We start from the raw sequence: 14,009 nt of genomic DNA, 5'->3' as shown, positions 1-14,009 counted from the left end.
TGGGCAGCAGCGTTGCTTGATCTGCTGGCCTTGGAGTTTCTTGTTATGAGGAATGTTGTTATGGGTGTCTTAGCATTACTGCCTTTATAATGTGTTGAGTTACAGTGTATTCCTGCTGTAACCAGACCCTGGGATTGTACTCAGCAGTGAGGAGGGGACCACAAGCGTTTTAAATAAATAATAAACAAGTTGAGTAATAGGGAAGCATCGGCAATATAGTCTTTCACAGCTGGACTTTTAGGTTTAGTCATGCTGTACCTGGAAGTACCAATTAGCTCAAGTCTCTTAAGGCAGTTTCTTTTTCTTTTACCGAAAATGCCTCTCCACGTTGTAACAAGCAAGGATTTTAAGCCAACTTCAAAAACATGGACGGTTTTATTGGCTCACAAAGAAAGACGAGGAAACGGCCTGTTCTCATCGCCATCAGGCTCATTTATATCTCAGCTTATTAATAAGCTGAGTTAGGATCACACAACCACGGCCAAAGTCTGACTGTCTAAAGGAGCCTCGTAGATTCTGGTTAATATTTAGGTAGGTACCGTGCTAATGCAGGCTGTGTATGTACCATGCATGTAAAGCACATTACTCTCGCCTGCCCTGAATCCTGGGAAATGTAGTTTGTTAAGGAATTATAGCTCTGTGATGAGTAAACTACACTTCCCAGAATTCTTTAGGGGAAAGCCATGGGCTTTAAATGTATGGTTGCTTACACAGCCTTAGACCGCTGAACGCTTGCATGCAGAAAGCCCCAGGTTCAATCTCTAGCATCTCTGCTTCGGATCTTGCAGAAGCAACTGTCTTCCGTCGTGGAACCCAAGATGTTACACCCATCCTGGCATTGACCAGTCCCAGCCCTGCTTAGCTAGCAAGGTGGTCGCCTCATGTGCTGTCAGAGGTCAGAAGGAACTACATGAGTCTCGGCCACTGTACCAAACTGGACTGCATACCCTCCAAGTGTCCCGATTTTTCCAGGGACAGTCCCAAAATTACAAAAGCTTGCTTTGATCCCAGAATGTCCCTAGTTCCCTCACCAGCTCCACTGCAGAGCTTGAGGAGGAAGATGAGCTGGCGCTTGTCGTGAGTTGTGGGCAATGGCAGTGGCAGCTGCAAGAGAGCATCCTGTTGCCTCTCCATGGCCATTGCTGCCAGCCTCCTCCCTTGGGCAGCTCGTGGCGGCTGCTGGAGAGCAGTTGAGGAGGAGAGGCTGCTGCCACTGAGTCCCAGCTTCGTGTGCCGCGCCAGTTCTGAGGTGCAGACAGGGCAGGGCTGCCCTGGGTGGGAAGAAAGAGGGAGTGGAGCGGAATGCAAGGAGTCTTGATTTTTTGTATTTTTAAAAAATGCTTGGTGTGTCTGCGTCTAATCTTGCCCCTGTCTAAAAATTTATTTGTTGGTGTGTGTTTTTCTTTTTGTAAATCTACAGAAGAAAAAAGTAAAATAAAACTGTGATTAGGGGGTTTTCTTAGGACGGTGGATGGTTTATGTGTTGTGTCCTATTGTTTTCAGTGGTGGTGGTGCTCACCCTTCTATTGATAAGAAGTGTTCTGCAGGAGTAGGGAACAGAAAATAGGGGATTGAGAAAGGTCAGCAGGGGGCAAGAGTGAATAATGGCCCTATTTTCATCTGAGGAATGTTGGAGGGTATGGGACTGCAACTATACTTATTTATGGAACTCGTATTTCACAGGGCTGGGCTTATCCCATGATTTCCACGGGAACATGGACATTACTAAGCAACAATATTCACCTTCCTGGAAATCTCAGGTTTCACATTTTATTTGAAAGAAAGCAAGTCTCTAGGCCTTAGAGATGTGAAGTGGCTGAAAGTGAAATAGGAATGTTTGTTGAAATCTCAGAAGCCAGAAGGGTGGCTGAAGATTTCCAGGAGTTCAGGAACATGGATTCCCACGACCTAACAAAACCAGGATAGATCATGCCAGATAGAATCAGAGCAGAATAATTTATGCAAAAGAAGAGGATGCTGATGCAGATTTGGACAGCTTATAAAAATAGTATAAATCAGGTACAGAGCAAAGATGGATTTTAGCTGTTTGTTTACTTGAATTTGTTGTTTTGGGGGCTGATGTTTTGTGAGAGTTGCTTTTTGTGTGTGGCAATTTTATTGTGGATATGTTTTTACATATTGTATTTTTCATGCTGTATGCTGCTTTGAATTTACTTTCGATTTTCAAAAAAGGCAAGGAACAAGTTTTAAGATAAATAAAGTTGTAGATAATGGATGCAGAATTTAGCACATCGCTTTGGTAAAGTGCGAACAATTCCAGGCTACTTCTTGCAACCTGTAGGAGCACAGTATTCTGTGACTAGTAGATAAACTAACCTGGGACTAAGCTAAACACAGATCTTGGGGCATATTCTACTTCCATTGCTCCCACTCCCTTCACTTTCTGTTCCCAACCTCCCACCCCACATCCTGTTGCAAAGGATGGGGTTAGGAGCACTACTGAATATCTGTCCCTACTGCAACATGCTTTCTGGGGGTGATTGTCTTCTGGTGAACGGGGACCCCACCCACAATGCAATAGCCTCCCACCCCAAGTGCCAGGCCGTTGGTGAAAGGGGTGCCATATTTCGCTTTGATGTGGTAACGGGTGAAAGCCAAAGGGAGGGAAAACACAGCTGCATCACCATGGTGATTTATATTTGTGTTCAATTTACATCCTGCCCATCAATTTAATTGACTTTGACTGAGCATTAGGAAAAATGTATTGATGGTAAAAGCAGTTTCCTCCGGTGGAACTGATTGCCTAGAGGGGTAACGGGCTCCCTTATGGGGGGTCTTAAATTATAGCAGGGATGGGGAAACTCAGGCCTGGTGGCTGAATGTGGCCCTCCAGACATCTCTATCAGGCCCTTGAAACTCTTTCCCAGGCCACACCCCTGCTTCATATCTTCCTTGAGTGTTTTTACTGATAATGTTCTCTGATAATGAAACTAGCCTACTGTACAGAGGTGAAATTTGCATTTGTGGCTCCACCCACTTCTGCCTCTGGCTCTGCCTACTGCCGGCATGTGGCCCTATGGCTGAAAAAGGCTCCCCAACCCTGAGGTAGAGGCTGCACATCTGTCTGTGAGAGTATCCACCTCTGAGTCTTCTGCATGGAGGAGCAGGTTGGATGAGATGACCTTTAGATTACCTTACAACCCCCTGCAATGCAGGAATCTCAGCTAAAGCATCCATGACTGATGGCTATCCAACCTCTGCTAATAAACCTCCAAGAAAGGAGAGTCCACAACCTTGGAAGGGAGACCACTCCACTGTCCAACAGCTCTTACTTTCAGAAAGTTATTTCTGATGTTTAGTCAGAATCTTCTTTCTTGTAACTTGAAGCCATTGCCTCGAGTCCTACCTTCCAGAGGAGGAGAAAACAAGCTTGCTCTGTCTTCCATGTGACACCCCTTCAGATATTTAAAGGTAGCTACCCCAGCTCCTCTCAGTCTCCTGTTTTCCAGGCTAAACATACCCAACTCCTGCAACTGTTCCTCATCAGGCTTGGCTTCCTGACCCTTGATAATCTTGGTTGCCCTCCTCTGCACATGTTCCAGGTTGTCAACGTCCTTCTTAAATTGTGGTGCCCAGAATTAGACACAGTATTCCAAGTTGGTCTGACTAAGGCAGAATAGAGTGGTACTGTTACTTCCCTTGATCTGGACACTAGACTTCTGTTGATGCAGCCTAGAATAGCACTAGCTTTTTATGCTGCTGCATCACACAGTTGACTCATGGTAAGCTTGTGGTCTGCTAAGACCTCTAGATCCTTTTCACAAGTACTACTAGTAAGCCAGGTGTCCTGCATCTTATATTTGTTCATCTGGTTCTTCCTGCCTATATGCAGAATCTTACATTCGTCCCAGTTGAAATTAATTCTGTTAGCTTGGGACTGTTCTCCAATCCATTAAGGTCATCTTGAATCCTGATTCTGTCTTCTGCAGAACGAAAACTGTTTCTTAAGAAGTACTTTTAAAGGGCAAAAGAAAAAAGAAGAAAAAAATACAAGAGATCTAGTGTGTGTGTGTGTGTAGTAAATAGGAAAAAAGTAGTAGTTGGTCTCCATTGATTCTAGAATAAAAAGTTGTGTGTGCTCATCCTAAAGGTCCATCCAGGGAGGCAGTCAAGGCATCGCTTGGGGGCTGAGGTCCATAGCCCCACTTAGCAGAATGAGCTGGAGGTGGCACATATTGGTTTATTAAGACTGCATCTGGCCCTGCCTCGATTCCTAGGGTTCCTAGGAGACTATTAACTGTGAAATTGTGTGCATGTATGCATATATTCAAAACTGTGCCTTTATTTTGAGATATTTAAGATCAAACCAAATAAAGCAATGAATGGGTATCTTCCCCCAAATGAAAACGTTTAGTTATTGGCTTTTTTCCATGTCGTGCCTCTCTCTCCTGCAGGAGGCTCCTTCCAAAGACGTTGAAGTGTTTACTTGGCTCATACTTGGTATGAATGAATATTTCTGCAAAATGTAGGCCACAGTGCCTCAAGCGACAGGATGTGCCACAGGGTGGGTACTTTGCATTCATATTCAACAGCTCTTCCATTTCTTGTTTGCTTCCTTATGTAATCATTCTAATACGATAAATATGTATAGAATCCCATAAAGCCTCCCACTGGAGAGAAACAAACGTGGCAGAGGCGAGTGGACAAAAGGAGAGCGCGTCTGAGAAAAAGGTCGGAGCAACGGGAGGCTGCGCATGTGCCCAAACTGATGCGCAGTGAATCATCACCCCCAAGGTTTTTAATTTTTTTTTTTTTTAGTGTGCAGTTGGACACAAAATGTAGAGTCGGGGTGCGTGTGGATTTGTGCAGTTGGAAAGCTGATAATATTCATTTTGAATAATGGGGAAATTAGACATGTTAGAAGTATGTGTTTATTAAGCACTTGAATGACAGGCCATGTCAGGAACAGCATGCACGCAAATTATAGAAAGGTTGGAATGCATTCAATTTCCATACTTAAAACGAACTGTCCAAACCACATTAAAGGACCTTCTTCTTTTAGCTGGAGTCTTGTCTTCCACACCTTTAACTTTAGGCAGTTTAATGCCTTGTTGCATCCTTGTAAATATTTTTGTACCTGTTCATTATTGAACTAAGGCAGATTAAAATATGAAATGTTGCCGGGTGGTAGATAAGGCTCCTGTGGAGTACCCCTGATGCAGGCTGTAAACAAGGAGCAAAGCACGCTTTTGTGTTCCTTTGCCTTTTTCTTTTTCCGTGTCAGACAGGGCGCTCGTGCAGTTGGCAAATCTGTTTTAAAAACCCTGATTACCCCACTGGGGTTGTGTGTGCAGTTGAACCAGTGTTCTGCACAGGGCTGAGCGGCAGTCAGTCTTTGCGATTGATTGGACATTGTTTTGGCTGGAAATAACACTGGTGGTGCCTTTTCAGTTAGCGCTTGTTGGCAGGGCAGAGGTCTCGGCAAGGCTTAAAAGTCTGCTTTGGAATATAGTCTGATTTAAATGGGAAAAGAAAAGAAAGAAAAAAGAGCACTGAATGTTCAAAACATTATTATAAGATGAGATCTTATAATAATATGGGAATGTTAACAATACAGGCAGTCAAATCTCTCCCAGGATGAGGGGGAAAGGAGACAAAAGATGTCAAAGGATCATGAAGGATTCTATAAATGCCTGTTTCTGGGGAAGCTGACTGGGTCTCTTAAAAGAGATAGCTAAGCCAAACTTCTCCATGTTCTTATAACCAATGTGGTGCCCTCCAGTTGTTGTGGGCCCCAACTTCCATTGGCCACAGCCAATGGAGCACAAACATCTGAAAGGCAGTAGGTTGCTTACAACCAATATGAAGCTAGATGTGGAATATTCAGGACAGACAAAAGCAAGTAATTATTCATGCAGTGCCTGGTTAAACTAAAGAATTCGTTCCCACAGGATGTAGCAATTGGTGACCAACTTGGATGACTTTGAAAAAGGAGTAGACAAATTCATGGAGATAAGGCAATCAATGGCTGGCTGCCTCAGTGGCTATGTCCTACCTGCACTTTTGGAGGTTATATGTCTCTGAATACCAGTTGATCAGATTCACAAGTGGGGCTATTGGATCTGGGTTCTCCTTGCAGGCTTCCCAAAGTCATCTGGTTGGCCACTGTGAAGAAAGGATGCTGGAGATGGGCTTTTGGCCTGATCCACCAGGGCTCATCTTATGATCTTTAGATTGGCCACTGCTGTGACTCTGCAAGGCTGGTTTTTATGTTCATAGATGTTTGCCCTCCAGCAAAATAATTTAGTTATTTATTATATTTATATCCCACCTCTCCCCCCAAGGAGCTCAAGGAGGCATGCATGAAAGACAGATCAAACATTATAGTTCAAATTAAAAACGATGCTTGATAACAGTCACCACCCTGACCTGAAATATTGATGCTTTGGTTGGATAATTACATATCTTCTGTTCTGCGGTGTCAACACTGAATAGACCCACTGAAATTAATGGGCATGAGTAACACTGGTCCACTAATTTCAATGGGTCTAATTTGAGCATGACTAATGTTGGGTATAACCTATAGCATTATCCTGCATTGTGTTGTCCTTATTTTTGGGGGGTGGCGGGGGTGAGAAATTTACTTGCCTTTGAGTCCAGCTTGGCTGCTTATACGTCCTTACTAGGGCTGCAGCTGGATTTTAGCTGATCAATCATGAGGTGTTTTTTTAAAAAAAAAATCATTGTTATTAAATAAAAATACTGCCCCATATAATAAGTTATATCACAAGAAAGAAGAGAAAAAGGACATCATCGTATCATTTGTATTCTAACATATTATAAATATATACTTTCCCATAAATCTATTTACCTTACATTCCTAAGAAACATCTTAAATTAGCTATATGTATAATAAAGGGAAATGGTAGTACCACTCCTATTCTGCCTTAGTCAGACCCCACCTGGAGTACTGTGTCCAGTTCTGGGTTTCACAGTTTAAGAAGTATACTGTATAGCCAAACTGGAATTCCTGCAGATGAGGATGGCCAAGATGATCAAGAAGATGGAGCCAGCTTGTTTTCTGCTGCTCTGGCAGTTAGTACCCAAACCAATGCATTCAAGTTACAAGAAAGGAGAGTCCAACCAAAGACTAGGATGAACTTTCTGATGGTAAGAGCTGTTCAACAGTGGAACAGACTGTCTTGCAAGGAGGTGGGTTCTTCTTCATTGGGGGCTTTTAAACAGAGTTCGGATGGCCATCTGTCAGGCCTCCTTTAGCTGTGATTCCATTTCCTACATTGCAGCAGGTTGGACTAGATGCCTCTTGGTATCCCTTCCAACCTATGATTCTATGATTATGTGAAATACAAACACAGAGGGTTTGAAGGTTGAACCATATTAGTTTTATTTTGTTTCTCAAATCATCTACCCATTAAATTTCTGCATAGGTACCAACAATAGTTTTGAACAAGAAGCGTATTTCCTTTTTCTTTTCAGAATATGTGTGCTTTTAGACTCGGCTTTTAGAGATGGATGATTGCCTTTCCTAATGTAGTTTTTTCTGGCTTTCTGACTGCCCATTAATTGTTCCTTTTCATGTTATTTGTAATGCTTTTGTGTCTGTTTTAATTACCAACTGTTAGCCCCACTGAATTTTTGTTTTCTAAAGAAAGGCAGGCTATACAGTTTAAATAATAGTAATAATAATTTTTAAGCATGGTGTGAAAACACTTTTGATCCCCCCCTCCGTATCTCCACCCTATTCATTAAACACCGGAAAGATCTTCTGTTTGATGCTCATTGACTTGTGGCCCAATCTTAAACATATATATTCAGCAGGCCTTCACCTTCCTCCTTAGTCAGTTTTGCATTTGATTCATAGTTGAGAAAAGATATCTTGCCATGCCATGACCATCTTTGGACGCCATGGCTAGCTTAGGGTTTAACCATGGTTTCAGGCTGAGCACCAAGGCTAGCCCCCACCCTCCCACATCATACGTATGCAATGCTCTCAAGAAAAAGAATTATGAATCAAGGACAAATTACTGTGTGCTATTCATTTTGATTGTAAACTGCTTTCAGGAGTCTTTGTTGGAAAGTTGATTGACTGGACCAGATTACCATGGCCTAGTTAATTTCACTCCTAAAGTTAATTTTAAAAAGATTGCTTTTATGGCAAGGAAGTGAAGAGGGAGAGAGGGAGTTTGCATGAGGGAATATGTAAACCTGTCCTTCCGTATACTTTTTTTAAAAAGTCTGATTTTTTTTTTTTTTAAAGTTCAACAACTTTCTTAGGCGCTGGGAGGGGACGGTAGCCTAGGCACTGTGGGCACTATCCAACAGGCACATCTGCTGGCTGTCATGCTGAGGGCAGGCAGGTATTCCCATCCAGTCCAGCATCCTGTTCTCTCAGTAGCCAGCCAGATGCGTATGGGGAAGCAGGATCTGAACGCTATTGTGCTTTCCCCTCCTGCGGTTTCCAGCAAGCTTGTACTCAGAATCATACTGTCCCCCACACTGGAGGTAGAACATATCCATCAGGGTTAGTAGCCATTGATAGCCTTATCCTCCATGAATTTGTCTAATCCTCTTTTAAAGTCATCAAGTGTCCATTGCAGGATAGCTCAGTTGGTAGGGCATGAGGCTCTTAATCTCAGGCTCATGGGTTCGAGCCCCACGTTGGAGAAAAAGTTCTTGCATTGCATTTCTTCACCGCCTCTATTGCATCCGCAGAAAACAGCAGCAGGAGACTCTTCCAGGTGGTTCACAATTTAGAGGAACCACCAGCTACATCAGGACCCATTACGGGCCACATTATCTTCTGCAATGATTTTGCAAAGTTTTTTGCAGATAAAGTCACTCAGATTCGGGAAGAGGTAGACTCCCCCGTGGGAGCAGGGTGGAGAGTGCTAGAGTCCTGTCTAATCAAGTTGTGTGGGATCAATTCCAATCTGTTACCTTTGTGGATGTGGACAGGCTGCTTGGACGAGTGAAACCAACCACCTGTCTCCTTGATCCTTGCCCATCCAGGCTTATAAAATCTAGCTGGGAAGGGCTGGGTGATGGGCTCTATGGGGGTGGTGAATGCTTCCCTCTGTGAGGGAGCCTTCCCAGGTCCACTGAAAGAGGCGGTTATCAAACCGCTTCATAAAAAATCATCTTTAGATGTGGCCAATATGGCCAACTATTGCCCAGTCTCAAATCTTCCATTATTGGGCAAGGTGAGGCCTGGAAGAAGCGGACCATTTGGATCCCTTCCAGTCAAGATTCAGGCCTCATCATGGGACTGAAACTGCTTTGGTTGCACTGGTCGATGATCTCCGGCGGGCTAGGGACAAAGGTGAGAGCTGTTTCCTAGTTCTGCGGGATCTCAGTGGCTTTTGACACCATCGACCATAACATCCTTCTGGACCGTCTAGAGGGGCTGGGAGCTGGGGGCACTGTTATACAGTGGTTCTGCTCCTTCATCCTGGGCTGTGCTCAGAAAGTGGGGGGGGGGGAATGAGTGTTCAGACCCCTGGGCTCTCACTTGTGGGGTGCCTCAGGGTTCTGTCTTCTCCCCCATGCTTTTCAAGATCTACATGCAGCCGCTGGGAGAGATCATCAGGGGGTTTGGGCTGGGTGTTCATCAGTATGCGGATGATACCCAGCTCTACCTCTTTTAAATCAGAACCAGTGAAGGTGGTGAAGGTCCTGTGTGAGTATCTGGAGGCAGTTGGAGGATGGATGGTGGCTAACAGACTGAGGTTGAATCCTGACAAGACTGATTTTGGGGGACAGGAGGTGGGCAGGTGTGGAGGACTCCCTGGTTCTGAATGGGGTAACTGTGCCCCTGAAGGACCAGGTGCGCAGCCTGGGAGTCATTCTGGACTCATAGCTGTCCATGGAGGCACAGGTCAATTCTGTGTCCAGGGCAGCTGTTTATCAGCTCTATCTGGTACAAAGGCTGAAACCCTACCTGCCTGCGGACTGTCTCGCCAGAGTGGTGCATGCTCTAGTTATCTCCTGCTTGGACTACTGCAATGCGCTCTGTGTGGGGCTACCTTTGAAGGTGACCCGGAAACTACAACTAATCCAGAATGCGGCAGCTAGACTGGTGACTGGGAGCGGCCGCCGAGACCACATAACACCGGTCTTGAAAGACCTACACTGGCTCCCAGTATGTTTCCAAGCACAATTCAAAGTGTTGGTGCTGACCTTTAAAGCCCTAAACAGCCTCGGTCCAGTATACCCGAAGGAGCGTCTCCACCCCCATAATTCTGCCTGGACAGTGAGGTCCAGTGCCAAGGGCCTTCTGGTGGTTCCCTCGCTGCGAGAAGCCAAGTTACAGGGAACCAGGCAGAGGGCCTTCTTGGTAGTGGCACCCGCCCTGTGGAACGCCCTCCCACCAGATGTAAAAGAGAAAAACAACTACCAGACTTTTAGAAGACATCTGAAGGCAGCCCTGTTTAGGGAAGCTTTTAATGTTTAATAGAATATTGTATTTTAATACTCTGTTGGAAGCCGCCCAGAGTGGCTGGGGTATAAATAATAAATTATTATTAATTATTATTATTTTAATAGCAATAACAACAGCACTAGATATCCCTTGCTGTCCTTCCTCTGGCAGGTAGAGGACCACTTTATTGCAACAGGCTTTTGAGAACTGGCTGTTTTTAATAGTTATGTGCTGTTTTTACTAGTATTTCAATCTATTTGTTTTTATATTGTTTTAATTGTATTATAGTTTAATTACTTGTAAACATTGTTTAATTTTTTTAAAATATGCTTTCAGCTTTTCATATTTTGTCCATGTTGTTTTGATTCTGGTAAGCAGCCTTGAGTCTGGGGGAAATGTGAGATATAAAGAAATATAATGACACCATGTGGGTGCAGGAAGCAAACAGAGAATACTGGAGAGAAGTTGAAGAGGCGTAAATCCAAAGATGGATGTGTGATGCTCTAGAATCATCATCATCATCATCCCCATATTTATGAAGGCTGGAGGCGTCCTAAATCTTTGCATGGGAGTCTTCCATAAACTGGGAGGATTGTGACACATTTTTTAAAATCCTCTCTTGACCTTGAAATGGCGCCACATTGTAAGACATTATAAACAGCTCCTCCTTTTCCTGCCTTTGCTCATTTGAAGCGAGTTGTCCCTATCCTACCAAGTAGTAGCAGTGTTCTTATTATTTTTGAGGAAGGTGGGGAAATACAATTAGATTTTTTTTTAAAGAGAAGGCAAAAATAAAAATTCTGATTAAAAGCACAGCCTCTTTCAAGTTTCCTTCATTTACAGAATCACCTGCAAGCAAAATTGCCCCCGCGGAGAATAAAATGAGGAGTCCCACCGAGTGGCATATGGGATCAGGCCTTTTGGGGGACATTTTTTACGGTTGTGATCCGCTACCAACCACTCCAGCCAATGTGATTATATTTAAACCAGGAACCGGAGAGAAGTTGATCGGCATAATGCAATTTGTGGGATTACTTTCTGTCTGTTCCAGGGGCACAAGGGAAGAAGATATGAATAAGGAGAGGTGGAAGATGATGAACGGGATGGAGATCCCCTCCCCAAGGCCTTTATTCAGTGTTTCTTCTGAATGTCTTTTCCAGAATGGGTCGCTGCCAGTCATGTAAGCCAAAGCAGAGATTTCATGCAGGTATTTTTATTTTCTTATAGCCCTACTGTTCCTCCCGTTTTGAGCTACCAGCTCCCATTTGTTGCCAAGGAGCAAACAATATGTTACGGTGCAGCCGCGTTCAACAACAAATCCCCAAGGGCCCCCACTTTCTTCCCTACCAAAATAGCCTTGGGGAGGTTATGACTTGCTTTGCAGAAGAGAGGAGATGGAAGGGGGTGCTTAGCCCTGTCCCTGCAATCAGTTTCCCCTCCCCAAAACTCTTCCCTCAGCTGCTTCTGTCAAGGTGCATGTTTATAAGAGAAACACAGTCCCCAAACACACACAGTATCAGCGAAAAGTGAAATTCAGTTGAAGGGTTAAGCACGTTCTGCCTTTCCCCGTGTTCCTTCTCCCCTTCAAAAGCAAACCTTCCCATGGGCACTTTGTAAGGAAGGCTAGAGCCACTGGTGCTATCCTATAATAATCAGTTTGTCCCATATTCCCTCTTTAAAAGAAGCAGATTGCTGCTCCAACCAAATTCTGAGTACCACCCCCACCCCAAGCTGCATTAGAATAAAAATGAAAACATCAGTAGACATCATCACAGATCTCCCACTAAATGCACTTGTTTACAAGTAGGCAAAATAAATGCAACATTATCAATGTACAAGAGGGCAGGACCGCCCCGCCCCCCGCAACGAGGAACTTAAACTAAAATTCAGCACAGGGGAAACCTGAGCTCAGTGGGATCTGCTTTGCATGCAGAAGGTCCCAAGTTCAGTCCCTGGCATCTTCTGGTAGGGCTAGGAAAGCTCCTTGTCCAAAATTCTGATGAGCTCCTGGCGAGAAGTTAAGATAATGCTGAGCGATAAGGACCAATGTTCTGACTTGGTTCAAGGCTGCTTCCTATGTTTTAAGAGTAAGGGCCATAGCCCTGTGGTAGAACGTCTGCCTTGCATGCAGAAGGTCTAAACTTCAGTCCCCAATAGGGGAGTGCTTAATTATTCCAATTTATTTAACTATGCCTGGCATAGCCTCTGAGCAAACATGCATAGGATTGGGCTCTCCATCTTGTACTGGAATCTCAGGATGATTCTTTGCAATAAGGAAGGGCTGCAGCTCAGGGACAGAACAGCTGCTTTGCATGCAGGTCCTGGGTTCAAACCGTAATAGCATCTCCAGGTGGAGCTGGGAGAGGTGTCTGAAACCCTGGAGTGCTGCTGCCTGCCAGTGTGTGGATGACACTGAGCTAGGTGGACTAGGGATCCGATCCAGTATATAATGAAGCTTTTGTATGCTCACCAACGGTGTTGCCAGCCCCCACTGGGGACTCAAGCCCAGGGGGGCAGGGGCACGCAAAAATAACCTGTAAGGGTGTGGAGTACATGCTGCACATGTGTGTGGCAACACGATGCCACTATTGTGGCGAGATCAAACGCAGGGGAAGCTTCCCCTCCATCTTGCACCGTGGCACAAAGGCGTTGCAAATTTTCTTGCCCTTCCTCCTCACCTCACCCTTACTCAGGACGCTTCAAGTACTTTGGTCACGTAAATTGCAGTAATTTCTAATGTGGCTATTGCGGGGGCTATTTTTTGTATGCGTGTGTGCCAATACAGCTCCTTGCCAATGGTGCCAGGGACCCTAGGCACGCCTGTGGCGTCTGTGGGCCTTTTTTCGTTTGCCCGCTATTTGGGAGGTCCTCGGAGGGTGCATTTGGCAACGTGAGAATGGGCCTTTTCAGGGGTCGCTCTCCGCCTGTGCTCTCCCTTGCGAGGCTCTCCTGGCACCATCATTACATAACTTTAGGAGTCAGGCAAAAACATTTCTTTTTTGCCAGGCCCTTAATCATCTGTGGCTTCCTTGACTGGGTGGGATGTCTTTTAAAAACAGGACTGTCTTTCAGGCTTTTCCCTCTGTGGCCGTTTCAATGCATGGGCTTGTTTGTTTATATATTGAGTTACATTGGTAAAGAAGCAACCAATACATTAATAATAATAATAATAATAATAATAATAATTTGTATACTGCCTTTCATCTGAAGATCCCAGGGCACTTCAGAACAGAACAACAATAATAATTACGTGTGTGTTGTGCGGGAGAAGCCCTGCTCATTTTTGCTGACAAGGGGCCCTGGGCCGATGCCCCAAGTCCTGCCCTGACAGCACCCGCGTTTTCTCCCTTAGGAGCTAAAAGGCACGGCTAACCTGCTTCCACCACGGGAGAAACCTGGGGAGGGGACTGCAAGGTAGTGGGTCTGTCCGGCTCGCCATTCCGTGAGAGCGAGCGAGAGCGCTGTTTTGCCAGGCGCAGGCGGCGCATGTCATATCAGCCCCAAAGGATCCAGGTCACGGTCAAGCCAGGCTGCCGGGCGGAATCCGGCTGCCTGCGTCCGCCCGGCTCCTTGCGCTTGGAGCGCCAGCGGTGGGCGGGTGTCGGGGCGA

At 45.0% G+C, this 14,009-nt stretch overlaps 1 protein-coding gene and 1 long non-coding RNA gene across 3 annotated transcripts in view; one reads left to right on the top strand and one right to left on the bottom strand.

Annotated features, from left to right (window-relative positions):
- Positions 1-14,009, top strand: part of MSI2 (musashi RNA binding protein 2) — a 448,144-nt gene that overhangs the window by 39,684 nt on the left and 394,451 nt on the right. The window contains exons 2-3 of one of the 2 annotated variants that reach the window (XM_080983059.1): positions 4,416-4,525; positions 11,451-11,606. In XM_080983059.1, the coding sequence (XP_080839185.1) occupies positions 11,561-11,606 (46 nt within the window). In that variant the 5' untranslated portion in view covers positions 4,416-4,525; positions 11,451-11,560. The remainder of the gene's footprint in view (positions 1-4,415; positions 4,526-11,450; positions 11,607-14,009) is intronic. The other variant, XM_080983060.1, reaches the window with a different exon arrangement.
- On the bottom strand, positions 4,879-13,907 carry LOC308464171. Its single transcript, XR_013979916.1, has 2 exons — positions 13,773-13,907; positions 4,879-5,474 (listed from the first exon to the last, which is right to left on the bottom strand). It is a non-coding gene; the product is annotated as an uncharacterized lncRNA (long non-coding RNA).

The sequence above is a fragment of the Podarcis pityusensis genome (assembly GCF_964106645.2).
Source record: "Podarcis pityusensis genome assembly, chromosome: 15".
In the NCBI taxonomy this organism is placed as follows: Eukaryota; Metazoa; Chordata; class Lepidosauria; order Squamata; family Lacertidae; genus Podarcis; species Podarcis pityusensis.
This window is presented reverse-complemented; position numbering and strand designations above follow the sequence as displayed.